Genomic DNA, 13,351 nt, shown 5'->3' on the forward strand with positions numbered 1-13,351 from the left:
TGTATAATCCCACATAAGTAGAACTCAAGGAATGTGGTAAAGAATGAGGGGAGTGGACTTGTGTATTGACTAAGGATATTGTAAAGAATAGCATCTCCATTCCAAACTGGGATTCACCTGATCCATAATGAATTCAAGGAAGTGGATACATACTCCCTGACTTCTAGACTTTTTTTTTTTTAAAGATTTTACTCACTTATTTGAAAGAGAGAGAGCATGAGAGAGGGGAGGGTCAGAGGGAGAACCAGACTCCCCGCTGAGCAGGGAGCCCGATGCAGGACTCGATCCCAGGACTCCAGATCATGACCTGAGTCAAGGCAGTCACTTGACCAACTGCGCCATTCAGGTGCCCTGACTTCTAGACTCTTAAGCAAGATACAAACAAATGAAACAATTAGAAAGTATGTAAATACTGAGACATTAAACTATGTAACACATGGTGTATACCTTTCAGAGGGGGGAAAAAATCAGTGGAAGGTGGGAAGAAACTTGAGAGAAAAAGTGGCAATTTCAGGACGCCTGGGTGGCTCAGTCAGTAGAGCATAAGCCTCTTGGTCTCAGGGTCGTGAGTTCGAGCCTCATGTTGGGTATAGAAATGACTTAAAAAAAAGAAAAAGTGGTATTTTATCTTGCCACAAAGGAAAAAGCAAGATTTAGATGGGTGGGAAGAAAGCAAAAGAGCATACAAAAGAATATGAGCAAAATCTCAAAGGCAGAAATGAATACAGGTACTTGTGAAATTCAATTAAAAAACCACCTCAACAGAGATGTGTCACTTCAAAACAGTGAGAAGGAAGCTGGATGCAAGGGTAAATAAAACAGGCTTGAGTCAGGGCAAGCTAAGAAACTGGGCAGAACAGTTTGGGTTTTATGCCATAGGAAACAGCCATTTCAGAGTCCTAGGCAGATGAACGAAACAAAGTAGAAGAACTTGAGAGGAATTTAGGGGTGGGCACAGCTCCCTTCCTAAACCCATCCCAACATTTGCTCTGCTTACCTCTACAGGCAGTCTAACTGACTTGTTGAAAGCACTTGGGGTCCACTGCTTAGAGATACTGACTTTAACATTGCTAAAAGTTTTTCTTGATGCGTGGAGCAACGAATAACTGCAAAAGAGAAAAGAAATACGACTGAATGAATAGCAAAGAAAACGGCATTCGATAAAATCTCAGATATAGTCCCATTTGTTTTATTCAACTTCAGAATTCTTCTCTTAAAAAAAAAAAAGGAAAAGTACTGCTTTATGAGAACTATCAATTGAACAGTCTCTGCCAAGCAAAAGAAAAAATTACTCTTCTTCATTACGAGCCCCTGTGTTCACTCATAACTTACCCCTCCACCTAGAAGATAGACGCATGACTGATCCCAACCCACTCTAAATCATGGTGGCAGTTCTGTAAAAAATTTGAAGTCTTTAACAACCGTTGGCCCCTTGATGCATTAGCCATTAAGTAGCTTTCTCTGGAGTCCTGTCTTTTCCTCCCATTGGTGTCTCCTCTCACCCCTCAAAAATGGATATCCCTAACATAAGCATCCAAAATTACCTATCAACTCTTACACAGAGAGCCATTTCCTAGTTTCTGCCTTAAAACAAACAAATAAATCACATCATTTGTGGTGACTTCAATAAAGATTAATAACAAACAAAATCTGCCCAGAAGAAATAATCAAAATAGCTGAGTCTCAGGGTTATAAATAACATGGCTCCTAAAACCAAACAGCCTGATTTATGGCATCTATGGACCACTAAAGAGAGCCACTGAGGGCCACAGAATCATAAATATGGATGATCCTTCAGTCAGGATAACACTCAGGATCTCACAGGAGTTTCTAGAGCTCCTCACAATTGTCTCATACCATCTTTACTGCTAAAGGATGCACAGGGCACTCCCTGAATATTCGCACCCTTTGTTCTGAAGCTCCTGGTTTTAATCGTATATTAAACCAGGGTTTCTCAACCATGGCACTAGTGACATTTTGGGCCCCCCAAATTCTCTATTGTGGAAGGCTAACCTGTGCGTTGTAGGATCTACAGGAGCAACCCTGGTCTCTACCCACTGCAAGTGGCACCCTTTTGGTGACAACCAAAAATGCCTCCAGACATTGCCAAACATGGGCAAAATGGTCCTTGAAAACTACTTAGAGGTACCAGAAATCACAGCAGAAAGAATAACCAGCCTATTTCATAAGCCCATGCCAATCACCGCACTAAACACTTGCTGTGCCAATAACTAGCTCCCTCAAACAAACAAAACCAAAAACCCAAGGGCACAGTTTGAGCAACGAACATACCTGAAGAAGGTGAGCAGGAACACAACAACATGATGATGGCTGAACCGGGAGAACAGAGTTCCTCTTTGAAAAATATTTGGCCAGGCCATAGTCTTCTGACCTTCCTCCTCACTTCTGACCTTAAAGTTTGGATAGTGAATTATTTACATCATTTCTTCTTTCTGGAAAGGCAAAATGCATTATCAACATTACTTAAAATAGGCAGTCTATCCAAAAACTGAATTGTGTAGACTTATAATAGTCAGTATATTATCAGACCTTGAAAAAAATCACATGGGCTAGCTGACACCAGAAAACTGACACCAGATAATTGTGTTTATAACAAGTCCCTAAAAAGAAAAATAATTTTTTTTACGATTTTTATTTATTCATTGAGACACAGAGAGAGAGAGAGAGAGAGAGAGGGAGAGAGAGAGAAAGAGAGCATGAGCAGGGGGAGAGGCAGAGGGAGAGGGAGAAGCAGGCTCCCTGCTGAGTCAGGATCCGGATGTGGGGCTCGATCCCAGGACCCCGGGATCATGACCTGAGCCAAAGGCAGACAGACGCTTAACCATCTGAGCCACCCAGGCGCCCCAAAGGAAAAATTCTTGACAAAAGATTACATCCTAATAGAAAGAATTCTAATTGAACCATGAAAGACTGTGGACTCTGAGAAACAAACTGAGGGTTCTAGAGGGGAGGGGGGTGGGGGGATGGGTTAGCTTCGTGATGGGTATTAAAGAGGGCACGTATTGGGGCACCTGGGTGGCTCAGTCGTTAAGCGTCTGCCTTTGGCTCAGGTCGTGATCCCAGGGTCCTGGGATCGAGCCCCGCATCAGGCTCTCTGCTTGGTGGGAAGCCTGCTTCTCCCTTTCCCACTGTTCTCTCTTGCTTGCTGTATCTCTCTGTCAAATAAACAAATAAAATCTTTAAAAAATAAAAATAAAAAAAAATAAAGAGGGCACGTATTGAATGGAGCACTGGGTGTTATATGCAATGAATCATGGAACACTACATCAAAAAAAATAATTAAAAAAAAAAGAACTCTCATACAAACTGATAAGAAAATCACTAATTCAGGGGTGCCTGGCTGGTTCAATCAGAAGAACATACGACTCTTGATTTCGGGGTTGTGAGTTCCAGCCCCATGCTGGGTGTAGAGACTACTTAAAATCTTTTCCTTTTTAAGATTTTATTTATTTGAGACAGAGAGAGTGAGTGAGAGAGAGAGAGCATAAGCGGGGTGGGGGGCAGAGGGAGAGGAATAAGCAGACTCTCCACTGAGCAGGGAGATTGATGCGGGCCTTGATCTGACTGAACCACCCAGGTGCACACCTTAAAAATAAAATCTTAAAAAAAAGAAAAGAAAAGAAAAGGGCGCCTGGGTGGCTCAGTCGTTGGGCGTCTGCCTTCGGCTCGGGTCATGATCCCAGGCTCCTGGGATCGAGCCCCACATCAATCTCCCTGCTCTGCAGGGAGCCTGCTTCTCCCTCTCCCACTCCCCCTGCTTGTGTTCCCTCTCTCGCTGTGTCTCTCTCTGTCAAATAAATAAATAAAATCTTTAAAAAAAGAAAACACTAATTCTGACAGAAAAATGAGGAAAGGAAATGAACAGGAAATTCAGAAAAAATGAAATGGCTATTAAGCTTATCAAAAGCTCCAATCTTACCAGTAACACAAGAAATGCTAAGTAAGCAAGAAAACGTTTGCATAGTTAAAAAAGATGTGCCCAATGTAGTTCAAGGTCTAATGACTCCTGAACTCTCATATGCTGCCGAGGGCGGTGAAACACAGTATTAGAGGAAGATAATCGACCATGTTCATCAAGAGCCTTTGACACAAAAATTCAATTTCCAGGGATCTACTCCTAAAGAAATACAAGATGCATTCAGGTCTATAAACAAAGGTAGTTTTCATAATGTGTCAAAGGAGCTTTTTTATATTAAAAAAATGAACTTTGTAATGTTCATCATCATTAGCCATCAGGGAAATCCAAATCAAAACCACACTGAGATACCACCTTACACCAGTTAGAATGGCAAAAATGGACAGGGAAAGAAACAACAAATGTTGGAGAGGTTGTGGAGAAAGGGGAACCCTCTTACACTGTTGGTGGGAATGCAAGTTGGTACAGCCACTTTGGAAAACCGTGTGGAGGTGCCTCAAAAATTTAAAAATAGAGCTACCCTATGACCCAGCAATTGCACTACTGGTTTACCCCAAAGACACAGATGTAGTGAAAAGAAGGGCCATATGCACCCCAATGTTCATAGCAGCAATGTCCACAATAGCCAAACTGTGGAAAGAGCCGAGATGCCCTTCAACAGATGAATGGATAAAGATGTGGTCCATATATACAATGGAATATTACTCAGCCATCAGAAAAGATGAATACCCAACTTTTACATCAACATGGATGGGACTGGAGGAGATTATGCTAAGTGAAATAAGTCAAGCAGAGAAAGTCAATTATCATATGGTTTCACTTATTTGTGGAACATAAGGAATAACATGGAGGACATTAGGAGAAGGAAGGGAAATATGGGGGGGAAATTGGAGGGAGAGATGAACCATGAGAGACTATGGACTCTGAGAAACAAACAGGGTTCTAGAGGGGAGGGGAGTGGGGGGATGGGTTAGCCAGGTGATGGGTATTAAGGAAGGCACGTACTGCATGGAGCACTGGGTGTTATATGAAAACAATGGATCATGGATCACTACATCAAAAACTAATGATGTATTGTATGGTGACTAACATAACATAATAAAATTAAAAACTACAAAAAAAAAAAAAAAGAACTTTGTGTCAGTCATAAGGAAATGGGGAAAGAGGCAAGGCCACTCCCATCTGTCTGTCTCCACTACTTCCCTTCACTGCTCCTTGGTCCTCTCTGAACTCTGCACCATGCTCTGACAAAGTAAGCATCTAAACATAATGCCTCCAGTTATTCGTCTGCAGAAACAACCTAAACGTGCAATTAAAGGGGGAATGATTAAATGAATTATGGTAGAGCCATATGGCTGAATATTTTATAATCATGTGACATGATGAATTAAAGCTTTTTAATGACATGAGAAAATGTCACGTAAAAACAGTAAAAAATGGGGCACCTGGCTGGCTCAGTCAGGAGAGCATAGGATTCTTGATGTCGGGGTCATGAGTTCAAGACCCACGTTGGGCGTAGATTACTTACAAAAAAAAAAAAAAGATATGACTTATAATCAACAACACTATGTTTACATAATATTTACAAATAAATAAGCAATGCACTAGTTCTCTCTGGCAGAAGCATTATGGGTAACTTTAATTTTCTATATCCTTTCCTAAAAATTTTACAATAAAGGTATATATTACTTCTACAATCAGAAGGGAAAACATCCACAGCATTGGAAAAGTCCTATAATTTACCTGCATATTAGGAAAAAAATAAATTAAATTAACAAAACGACCTGTATGCTACATACTACAGTAGTCCAGGTATAGACAAACTCGAGAACGCCCAGTACTGAAATTGACAAGTCACAGGGCTTTGCTTTCAAGGCTGTGCTCCTTGTAACTGTTGTTACATTCATGTTTCCACTAGCCATGCTTGGTGGATGTAGCCAAACCTTACCAGCTGCCATGAGGCCATTCCTGAAACTTTTGTATAAAAGGTACAAAGTTGAGGGCGCCTGGGTGGCTCAGTTGTTAAGCGTCTGCCTTCAGCTCGGGTCATGATCCCAGGGTCCTGGGATCGAGTCCCACATCGGGCTCCCTGCTCTGCGGGAAGCCTGCTTCTCCCTCTCCCACTCCCCCTGCTTGTGTTCCTGCTCTTGCTGTGTCTCTCTCTGTCAAAAAAATAAATAAAATCTTTAAAAAAAAATAAAAGTTACAAAGTTGAGGTGGTTAAAATTATATAAACATTACAGCTGTTTCACTTACTGGCTATAAGCCCTTGGACAAGCCAATCTTTTTTTTTTTTTTTAATATTTTATTTATTTGAAAGAGAGAGAGAGCACAAGCAGGGGGAGCGGCAGAGGGAGAGGGAGAAACAGGCTCCCCGCTGAGCAGGGGGCCCAATGCAGGGCCCGATCCCAGGACCCTGAGATCATGACCTGAGCTGAAGGCAGATGCTCAACCATCTGAGCCACCCAGGTGCCCCTGGACAAGCCAATCTTTATGAATCACAGATGGTCATCTATAAAATGGCCTATCTGTTCTGAGGGTTAGGAGACTAAAATAAACAATATATGTAAGGTATTAAGATAATTATTTTAGCCACTGACCTGCCCAGGATTAATCAATCCCACATTGGTAGAATGTAGCTATTTCATTTCATCTTTCTGCCTGAAAAATGTTCACAAAATAATAAGCCAAGTAGGATTTTAAAAAATTCCACTTACAAGATGTAACAAATAAACTTTGTAATTCCAGAAAGTTACAAACCGGAGAGCTATTAGTGTCACTGCTAAATTTACCTCCATCCCCTAAATTAAACATGAGACCCCAGTGGAACAACTCAGAGTTTTATGTAAATTGTAATTCTATGAATTGAACACATTCACACCTCAAAACAGAGTACTGAGTACTTCAGAAAAGGATATGATTTATGAAGTTCAGTAACTTATCAGGTAAAATAATAATTCCAAAAATGTACACTCTACCAGATTGGGATTACATTGCTTTGACAATAATGGTTGTGTATTTCAAGGTTGTACAGTTACATTAATAACTTTACATGACTACCGAGCTGTTTGAGACCATCTGGATTTCATTTCTAAATAAACCACTTTTTCCTTAGCTACAGTGATAGCAGAGAAAGGGCTTAGTAAGTACACCGGGAAAATGGTTTTAAATATTCACCTGCTGTTGGCAGAATGCCATTTAAAATGAATACTATTATAGCATCTGGTCTTAAGTAATTACAGTAATTAACAATAATAATAATAATACCTTGCACTTATATTCCCTACATCACAGAAGTAATTTCTAATCATCTGTGAGCTCTGCGACCCTGGGGAAGTGCTGAGAGTTTCTGCCAAGTCTGAATCCACCAAGCACATCCTACTTTCTGAAGACCATTTTCTTTCCTGCTCTAAATACAGACAGAACAAACCTAACATTTTTCAAGTGTATGTAAATCCTGTTAAAATTAATAAAACCAAAATTCATTTAAGTATTTCTAAATTCATAGTAGCTTGCCATCTAGTATTTTCTCAATTAATGGATACTGAATATACAACTATCATATGAGAACAAGAATTAGCTTTTAAAAACAAAACTTATTAAAAATAAGATCCTTGGGGCACCAGGGTGGCTCAGTCGTTAAGCGTCTGCCTTCGGCTCAGGTCATGATCCCAGGGTCCTGGGACGGAGCCCCACCATCGGGCTCCCTGCCCAACGGAGGGTCTGCTTCTCCCTCTCCCACTGCCCCTGCTTGTGTTCCCTCTCTCACTATGTATCTCTCTGTCAAATAAATAAATAAAATATTTTTTAAATAAATAAAAAAATAAAAATAAGATTCTCCCCATCAAAAAGGATCCAAACCACTGAGCCATGTTCTACTTTTCAAAACAAGCTGATAATCATTAACTCATCTGATTCATAATGAAGCTTTTTTGAGTCCTAGAAGATCTCCCATACAAGGTATTTTCCAGGATGGAACACTCCACATTGCGTGATCAATGTTACATAAAAGGTGGCTTCACATGTAACATGTCCAGATAGAAGGCAATCTCCCCTTTATAAAACAATGCCTTGGAATATAAAGCATACCAAAACTGCCACTTTCTATAGATATTCAGAGACCATTCCAACCCCACATCAGTAAGATTTCAGGTTGTTGTGTATTAGGAACACCGTGGGAGACACCGACTAGAAAGTGGACGGGGTGGAAGGCTGGCAGGAAAGGAGATGGCACGCATAAAGCATCTCGTCCCCCATGCCCATGTCACCTGACCCAATCTTCACCCCACAACCTTCTTATCTTGCTCTCTGGAAATCTAGATATGCAGTGAATGAACTTCTCCACATGGTCACCCTCCTCTGAGAGTTCTTTGCCTCAGACTCCTGCCTTCCCCCAGATGACCTGCCCCCTCTGAGGTCTCTCAAGGAGAGCTGTCTTTCTTCTCACGGTCACTCTTCCTCCTCACAAGACCCCAGCTTCTCTGAACTCAGGCTGGCGTCGGGGGCGGGGGGGGACCTCTACCGCCCGCTGCCCCACTGTCTTGTCACCTCCTGACCTCCCAGCACTCCGCTCTCACTGCAGACAACCCCTTGCCTCACTTTCCTTCCGCCACCGCTTCCGTCCCAGCGCAACAGCCAGGTGGCTCAACTCTCCCTCCCCTGTCCTCTTCACCACCCATCTTTTCCTCTGCCCCACGTCGAAAACCCACTCTGCCCCACATCGAAAACCCGGTCCAGTACCTACAAGACCTCCCCAACCTAGACTGCAAACACCCTACATTCTTTCCCTCTCCCACTTCCTACTCAACGGTCATCTTGCCTCAGCAAGGCGCCCAATTTGGTCACCTCACCACTTTCCCATTATGCATTACCCTCCTCTTGTCCTCATTTCCTTCTTTACTTAGAATCTAACCAACTCCCTTGGGGGCCCTTTTTTTTTTTTTTTTTTTGCTTGCCTCTGTCCTTCCCTGCACCCAAGGAGTTGGAGTTTTGCCTGAGAAAAATCACATAAGCAGGCCGATTTCACTTTTTAGATTCAAAACCACAAACCTCAAAGAACATGCAACACTGCCCAGCATGTCTACACTTTCCTAATTATTTTTGCTTCCTCAACCTCTAAGACAACAACTTCACACTTCACTCTTTAAAGTCCCGGCATCCTTCTCTCTCCTTCACCTGGTACAATGGCTTTCTGCCAATGACCCCCCAGAACTAGGGCTCTAATGTGGCCCCTCCAGAGCTCCCAACAGTACAGCCAACCGTCCACTTGATATGCTGCCATGGATCTGAAGCAAGATTCTTCGTTTCCTCCCTCCAGACCTATTCCTCCCCCAATATTCCCCACCTCATAAATGACACCACCATTCCTCCAAGTTGCCCAAGGTAACCAGGACTTACCCTTCACTTTTCCTTTTCTCTCTCAGCTTCCACATCCATCCCACTTCTAATTAGCTCCCAAAATACATCCCAAATCTATCCACCTCTCTCCATCCACACTGCCACCACAAAGATTAACCACCATATCTCCACCAAGCCTACCCCAACAGCCTTCTGCAGGCTTTCACTATTTCTACATCTACCCTGCCCCGAACTCATTCTCCACACATCAGCCAGAAATAGACCTTTTTTTTTTTTTAAGATTTTATTTATTTGAGGGGTGCCTGGGTGGCTCAGTCGTTAGGCGTCTGCCTCCGGCTCAGGCCATGATCCCAGGGTCCTGGGATCAAGCCCTATATTGGGCTCCTTGCTCAGCAGGGAGTCTGCTTCTCCCTCTCCCCCCTCTTGTGCTCTCTCTCTCTCTCTCAAATAAATAAAATCTTAAAAAAAAAAAAAAAAAGAAAGAAACTCTTTGCCATGGCCTTCAAAGCCTGAATACCCCAGTCCTCCACAGTAAAATAGGAAGGTTAAGGTGGGGGAGAGCTATGGAGTTGACAGCTGTGGTTGGCAAAAGGAGGCTAGGAATGAAGAAGGGGACTGCCTGAGGCAATGCTTTTTGAGAGATTGGGGTTTTTTTTTTAATTGTTTTATTGATTTTCAATAGGTTATACATGCCTAAGGCAGAAAAATCAAAAGACATCAAAGGGTACATACAGTGATGTCTCCCTCTGTGATCTCATCACCCTGTGTTCCTAAATCCTCACAGAATCTATGCCTGTGCATACACTCCAGGTAGAGCCCCTCATACACATCCACAAAAGAGCCTATCACACGCACTATTCTGCACCTTTTTCTTTTTTTTTCTTTCAAAGATTTTATTTATTTATTTGACAGAGAGAAAGAGAAAGCACAAGTAGGGGGAGTGGGAGAGGGAGCAGACTCCCCACTGAGCAGGGAGCCCAAAACAGGGCTGGATCCCAGGACCCTGGGATCATGACCCAAGCCAAAGGCAGACGCTCAACCAACTGAGCCACCCAGGCGCCACTTTCTTTCCTTCACTTATCAGAAGTTAGAGATCTGTCCTTACCCACACCTAGAGAGTTACCCCATTCCAATCTCCTACCAGACATCTGTGTGGTTCCCAAGCCTTTGGCAGGATGGAGCCAGCCGTACTATGACACAGTGAGGAGCTAGCCCGTTTCCTTCCTCCTCTTTGCCCACCTTCCTCCCCACCCTCGCCAGTACCACTCTCTCGCTCACGGCAACCACCCCACACCTAATTCTTTTCTTGTCCCTGAGCCCTTTCTTGCTTTTGCCTTTGCATTTGCTGTTCCACTGCCTGAAATGCTTCTCTCCTGGTTCTTTGCAAATGGCTTGCTCTTTCCTTTTCTTGGCTCATCCTCAAGTCATCTCCCTCAGTGTGTGCCCTGACGGCCCTATCTACAATGCTTGGGGCACTCAGTGACCTCTTTCATCTCTGTCTCTGTTTCTTCCCTTCATAGCATTGCTCCCAATCGAACTACTCTGGTTTAACTGTTTACATGTGGATTGTTCATCTGTAAGCTCCCCAAGAGCAGTGGCCTCATCTGTCTTAAGTCCATGGCTATTATCTCCAGCACCTAGCAGAGCATTCAGAACCATCAATAAAGATTTTGTGAATGAATTAGTTCTTTTGCCATAACCAACACCGTACACTTTCTTTCTTTTTTTTTTTTTTAAGATTTTATTTATTTATTTGAGAAACAGAGACAGTGAGAGAGGGAACACAAGCAGGGGGAGCGGGAGAAGGAGAAGCAGGCCTCCCACGGAGCAGGGAGCCCGACGTGGGGCTCGATCCCAGGACCCCGGGATCATGACCCGAGCTGAAGGCAGACGCCCAACGACTGAGCCACCCAGGCGCCCCAACACCGTATACTTTTCAAAGTGCCAGGCACTGTGCTAGGTACTTGCCCTGAACTACTGCATTTAGGTTCTCACATCTTAGAGATGAGAAAACAGATTTTACAAAGCAATATCTCTTTACAGATGAAGCAAGCATTCAAACCCAGACCTGACCCTAGTCTCTATACTATACTGTGTAAGAAAAAAGGTTAAAATATCCCAAGTCGAGTAAAACATAGTAATCAGAAATATCTCACCGGAGGCTTAGAGGTATAAATTCAGAACGGAAAACAAAACAAAACACCCACACCTTACTAGTAATAATAGTGTTACTCAAGGAGTAGGACATTAAATGGGCAATGACTTCACTTGTCAGACTTCAGTTTTTACATTTGCAAAGTAAAAAGATTATGTGTACTGAAATATAAAAAGGCAGCTGGAAGAGTATTAAATGCATAGTTGAGTTGAGCTATTTTGACAGTATTGTGTATGTTGTAATTTAGCACCTCAATGCTTGACACTTAGGCAAATATCCTTTTCATCCCACATTATCTCATTTGATGCCGTTTACTTGTACTACCTGAACCCTTCTACTCAAAACTGAAGTCTTCTGTAATTTTTCTCTCTTCTTAAATTGTTGCATTACCAGAGATGTAAAGTACTTAGCACTTACCTGCAAAATTATCCTGTCTTATTCCAGGGTTCCTAAAACTACATTCTTCCTACCTATTTTAAACATATTCCAAAGACAAGGAGGTTTCAAGATACAAATCTTTCCCTCCTGGGGCACTTGGCTGGTTCAGTAGGTGGAGCACGCAACCCTCGATCTAGGGGTCTGGGTTTAAGCCCCACACTGGGGGATAGATGGTACTTAAAAAAAAAAAATCTGGGTGGCTCAGTGGGTTAAGCATCTGCCTTCAGCTCAGGTCATGATCCCAGGGTCCTGGGATGGAGCCCTGCATCTGGCCCCCTGCTCAGCAGGGTGTCTGCTTCTCCCCATCCCTCTGCATCTCCCCCTGCTCATGCTCTTGCGCGTGCTCTCTCAGATAAATCAATAAAATCTTTAAAAAAAAAAAAAAAGGTTAACGGAAGAACGATGCTAGGTGAAGCCACGTGTGGCCCACAGAGGCATTAAAGTTAGAGTTGTAACCACAGACCCTCCACTTAAAGTCTCTGAGCCTCAATTCCCTTATTTAAGAATTAATTTTGAGATAATTTTAGAAAGTTCCTAGTACAGAGCCTGGCACACAGTAAGCATCCAACAAATGGCAAAGAATTCAGCACCAAGACACTGAAGAAAGGTGGCAATTAAGATTCAGATTTCGTTCACCCGGGACGAAACATACTCTTCTCCCTATAAACATTCAGTAATAAGTTACTATGAGATCACCTACAATCTTACATTTCAGGAAACACCACAAACCCTGCGGACACATTCCCATTATCCCCTGCCAAAAGTGAGAATAAACAGACCCCATTCTGCAAATAAGAATACCGAGGGAATGACGAATAAGTAATTTGACGGAATTCCTTGACTGAGGCCTCAGTAGTTGCCAGAACACAAAACTCAGTTATTCCATTAAGACCCCTCTAACCCCTCCGGCCTCAGTGCATCACCTTTTCCAAAAGCCTGCCTTCCCACCCAACTGAAAAGCGCCCCCTCGCCGGTCTGAACGACAGCCCCGCTGCTGGACAAGAGCCCTCGTGGCGCGGCCCGGCCCCGACTCCTCCCCAGGGCCCTCCGCGATCCTCCCGCTCTCCTGCCGCTGCGGTCCTCGCCGGCCCCGCCCGGCTCCGCACACGGGGCACCGAGGAGCCGGGCCCGGGGCGGAGGGGAGCGCCGGCCGCTGCCTCCAGCCCACGGCGCCACACCCACCGGCCGCCACCCGCCGCATCTCCGCGTCGTCGCCCCCAGTCCCGTGGAAGCCCCCGCGGACCGCCCCCGCGGGCGGCGCCCCCACTCCTCACCCCAAACCGGGCTCCGGCCCCTTCTCGGTCGGACCCCACGCGCCGCGGCTGGCGCACCCGAGACGCGCCGTCGTGGCCGTGCTGCGGCCCACCGCCCGCTCGCTCCGCTCCGCTGCCCTCAGCCCCTCGCCCGTGCCGCCACCTCACCCGCGGCTCGGCGGCCAGGGTTTCCGGACGCTCACGTGACCC

The 13,351-nt window shown here is 44.2% G+C and overlaps 1 protein-coding gene across 3 annotated transcripts in view; it reads right to left on the reverse strand.

Moving 5' to 3' along the window:
* Positions 1 to 13,265, reverse strand: part of SLC37A3 (solute carrier family 37 member 3) — a 47,427-nt gene extending 34,162 nt beyond the window's left edge. Inside the window, exons 1-3 of one of the 3 annotated variants that reach the window (XM_035021227.1) lie at positions 13,163 to 13,265; positions 2,293 to 2,453; positions 998 to 1,106 (exon numbers count right to left, since the gene is read on the reverse strand). In XM_035021227.1, coding sequence (XP_034877118.1) covers positions 998 to 1,106; positions 2,293 to 2,381 — 198 coding nt within the window. In that variant the 5' untranslated portion in view covers positions 2,382 to 2,453; positions 13,163 to 13,265. Of the gene's footprint in view, positions 1 to 997; positions 1,107 to 2,292; positions 2,454 to 3,032; positions 3,052 to 13,162 lie in introns of those variants that run through there. The other 2 variants (XM_035021225.1, XM_035021226.1) reach the window with 2 other exon arrangements.
* Positions 13,266 to 13,351: the final 86 nt, after the last annotated feature.

Source organism: Mirounga leonina, unplaced genomic scaffold (genome assembly GCF_011800145.1).
Source record: "Mirounga leonina isolate KUSES-001 unplaced genomic scaffold, KU_Mleo_1.0 Mir_174, whole genome shotgun sequence".
Classification (NCBI taxonomy): Eukaryota; Metazoa; Chordata; class Mammalia; order Carnivora; family Phocidae; genus Mirounga; species Mirounga leonina.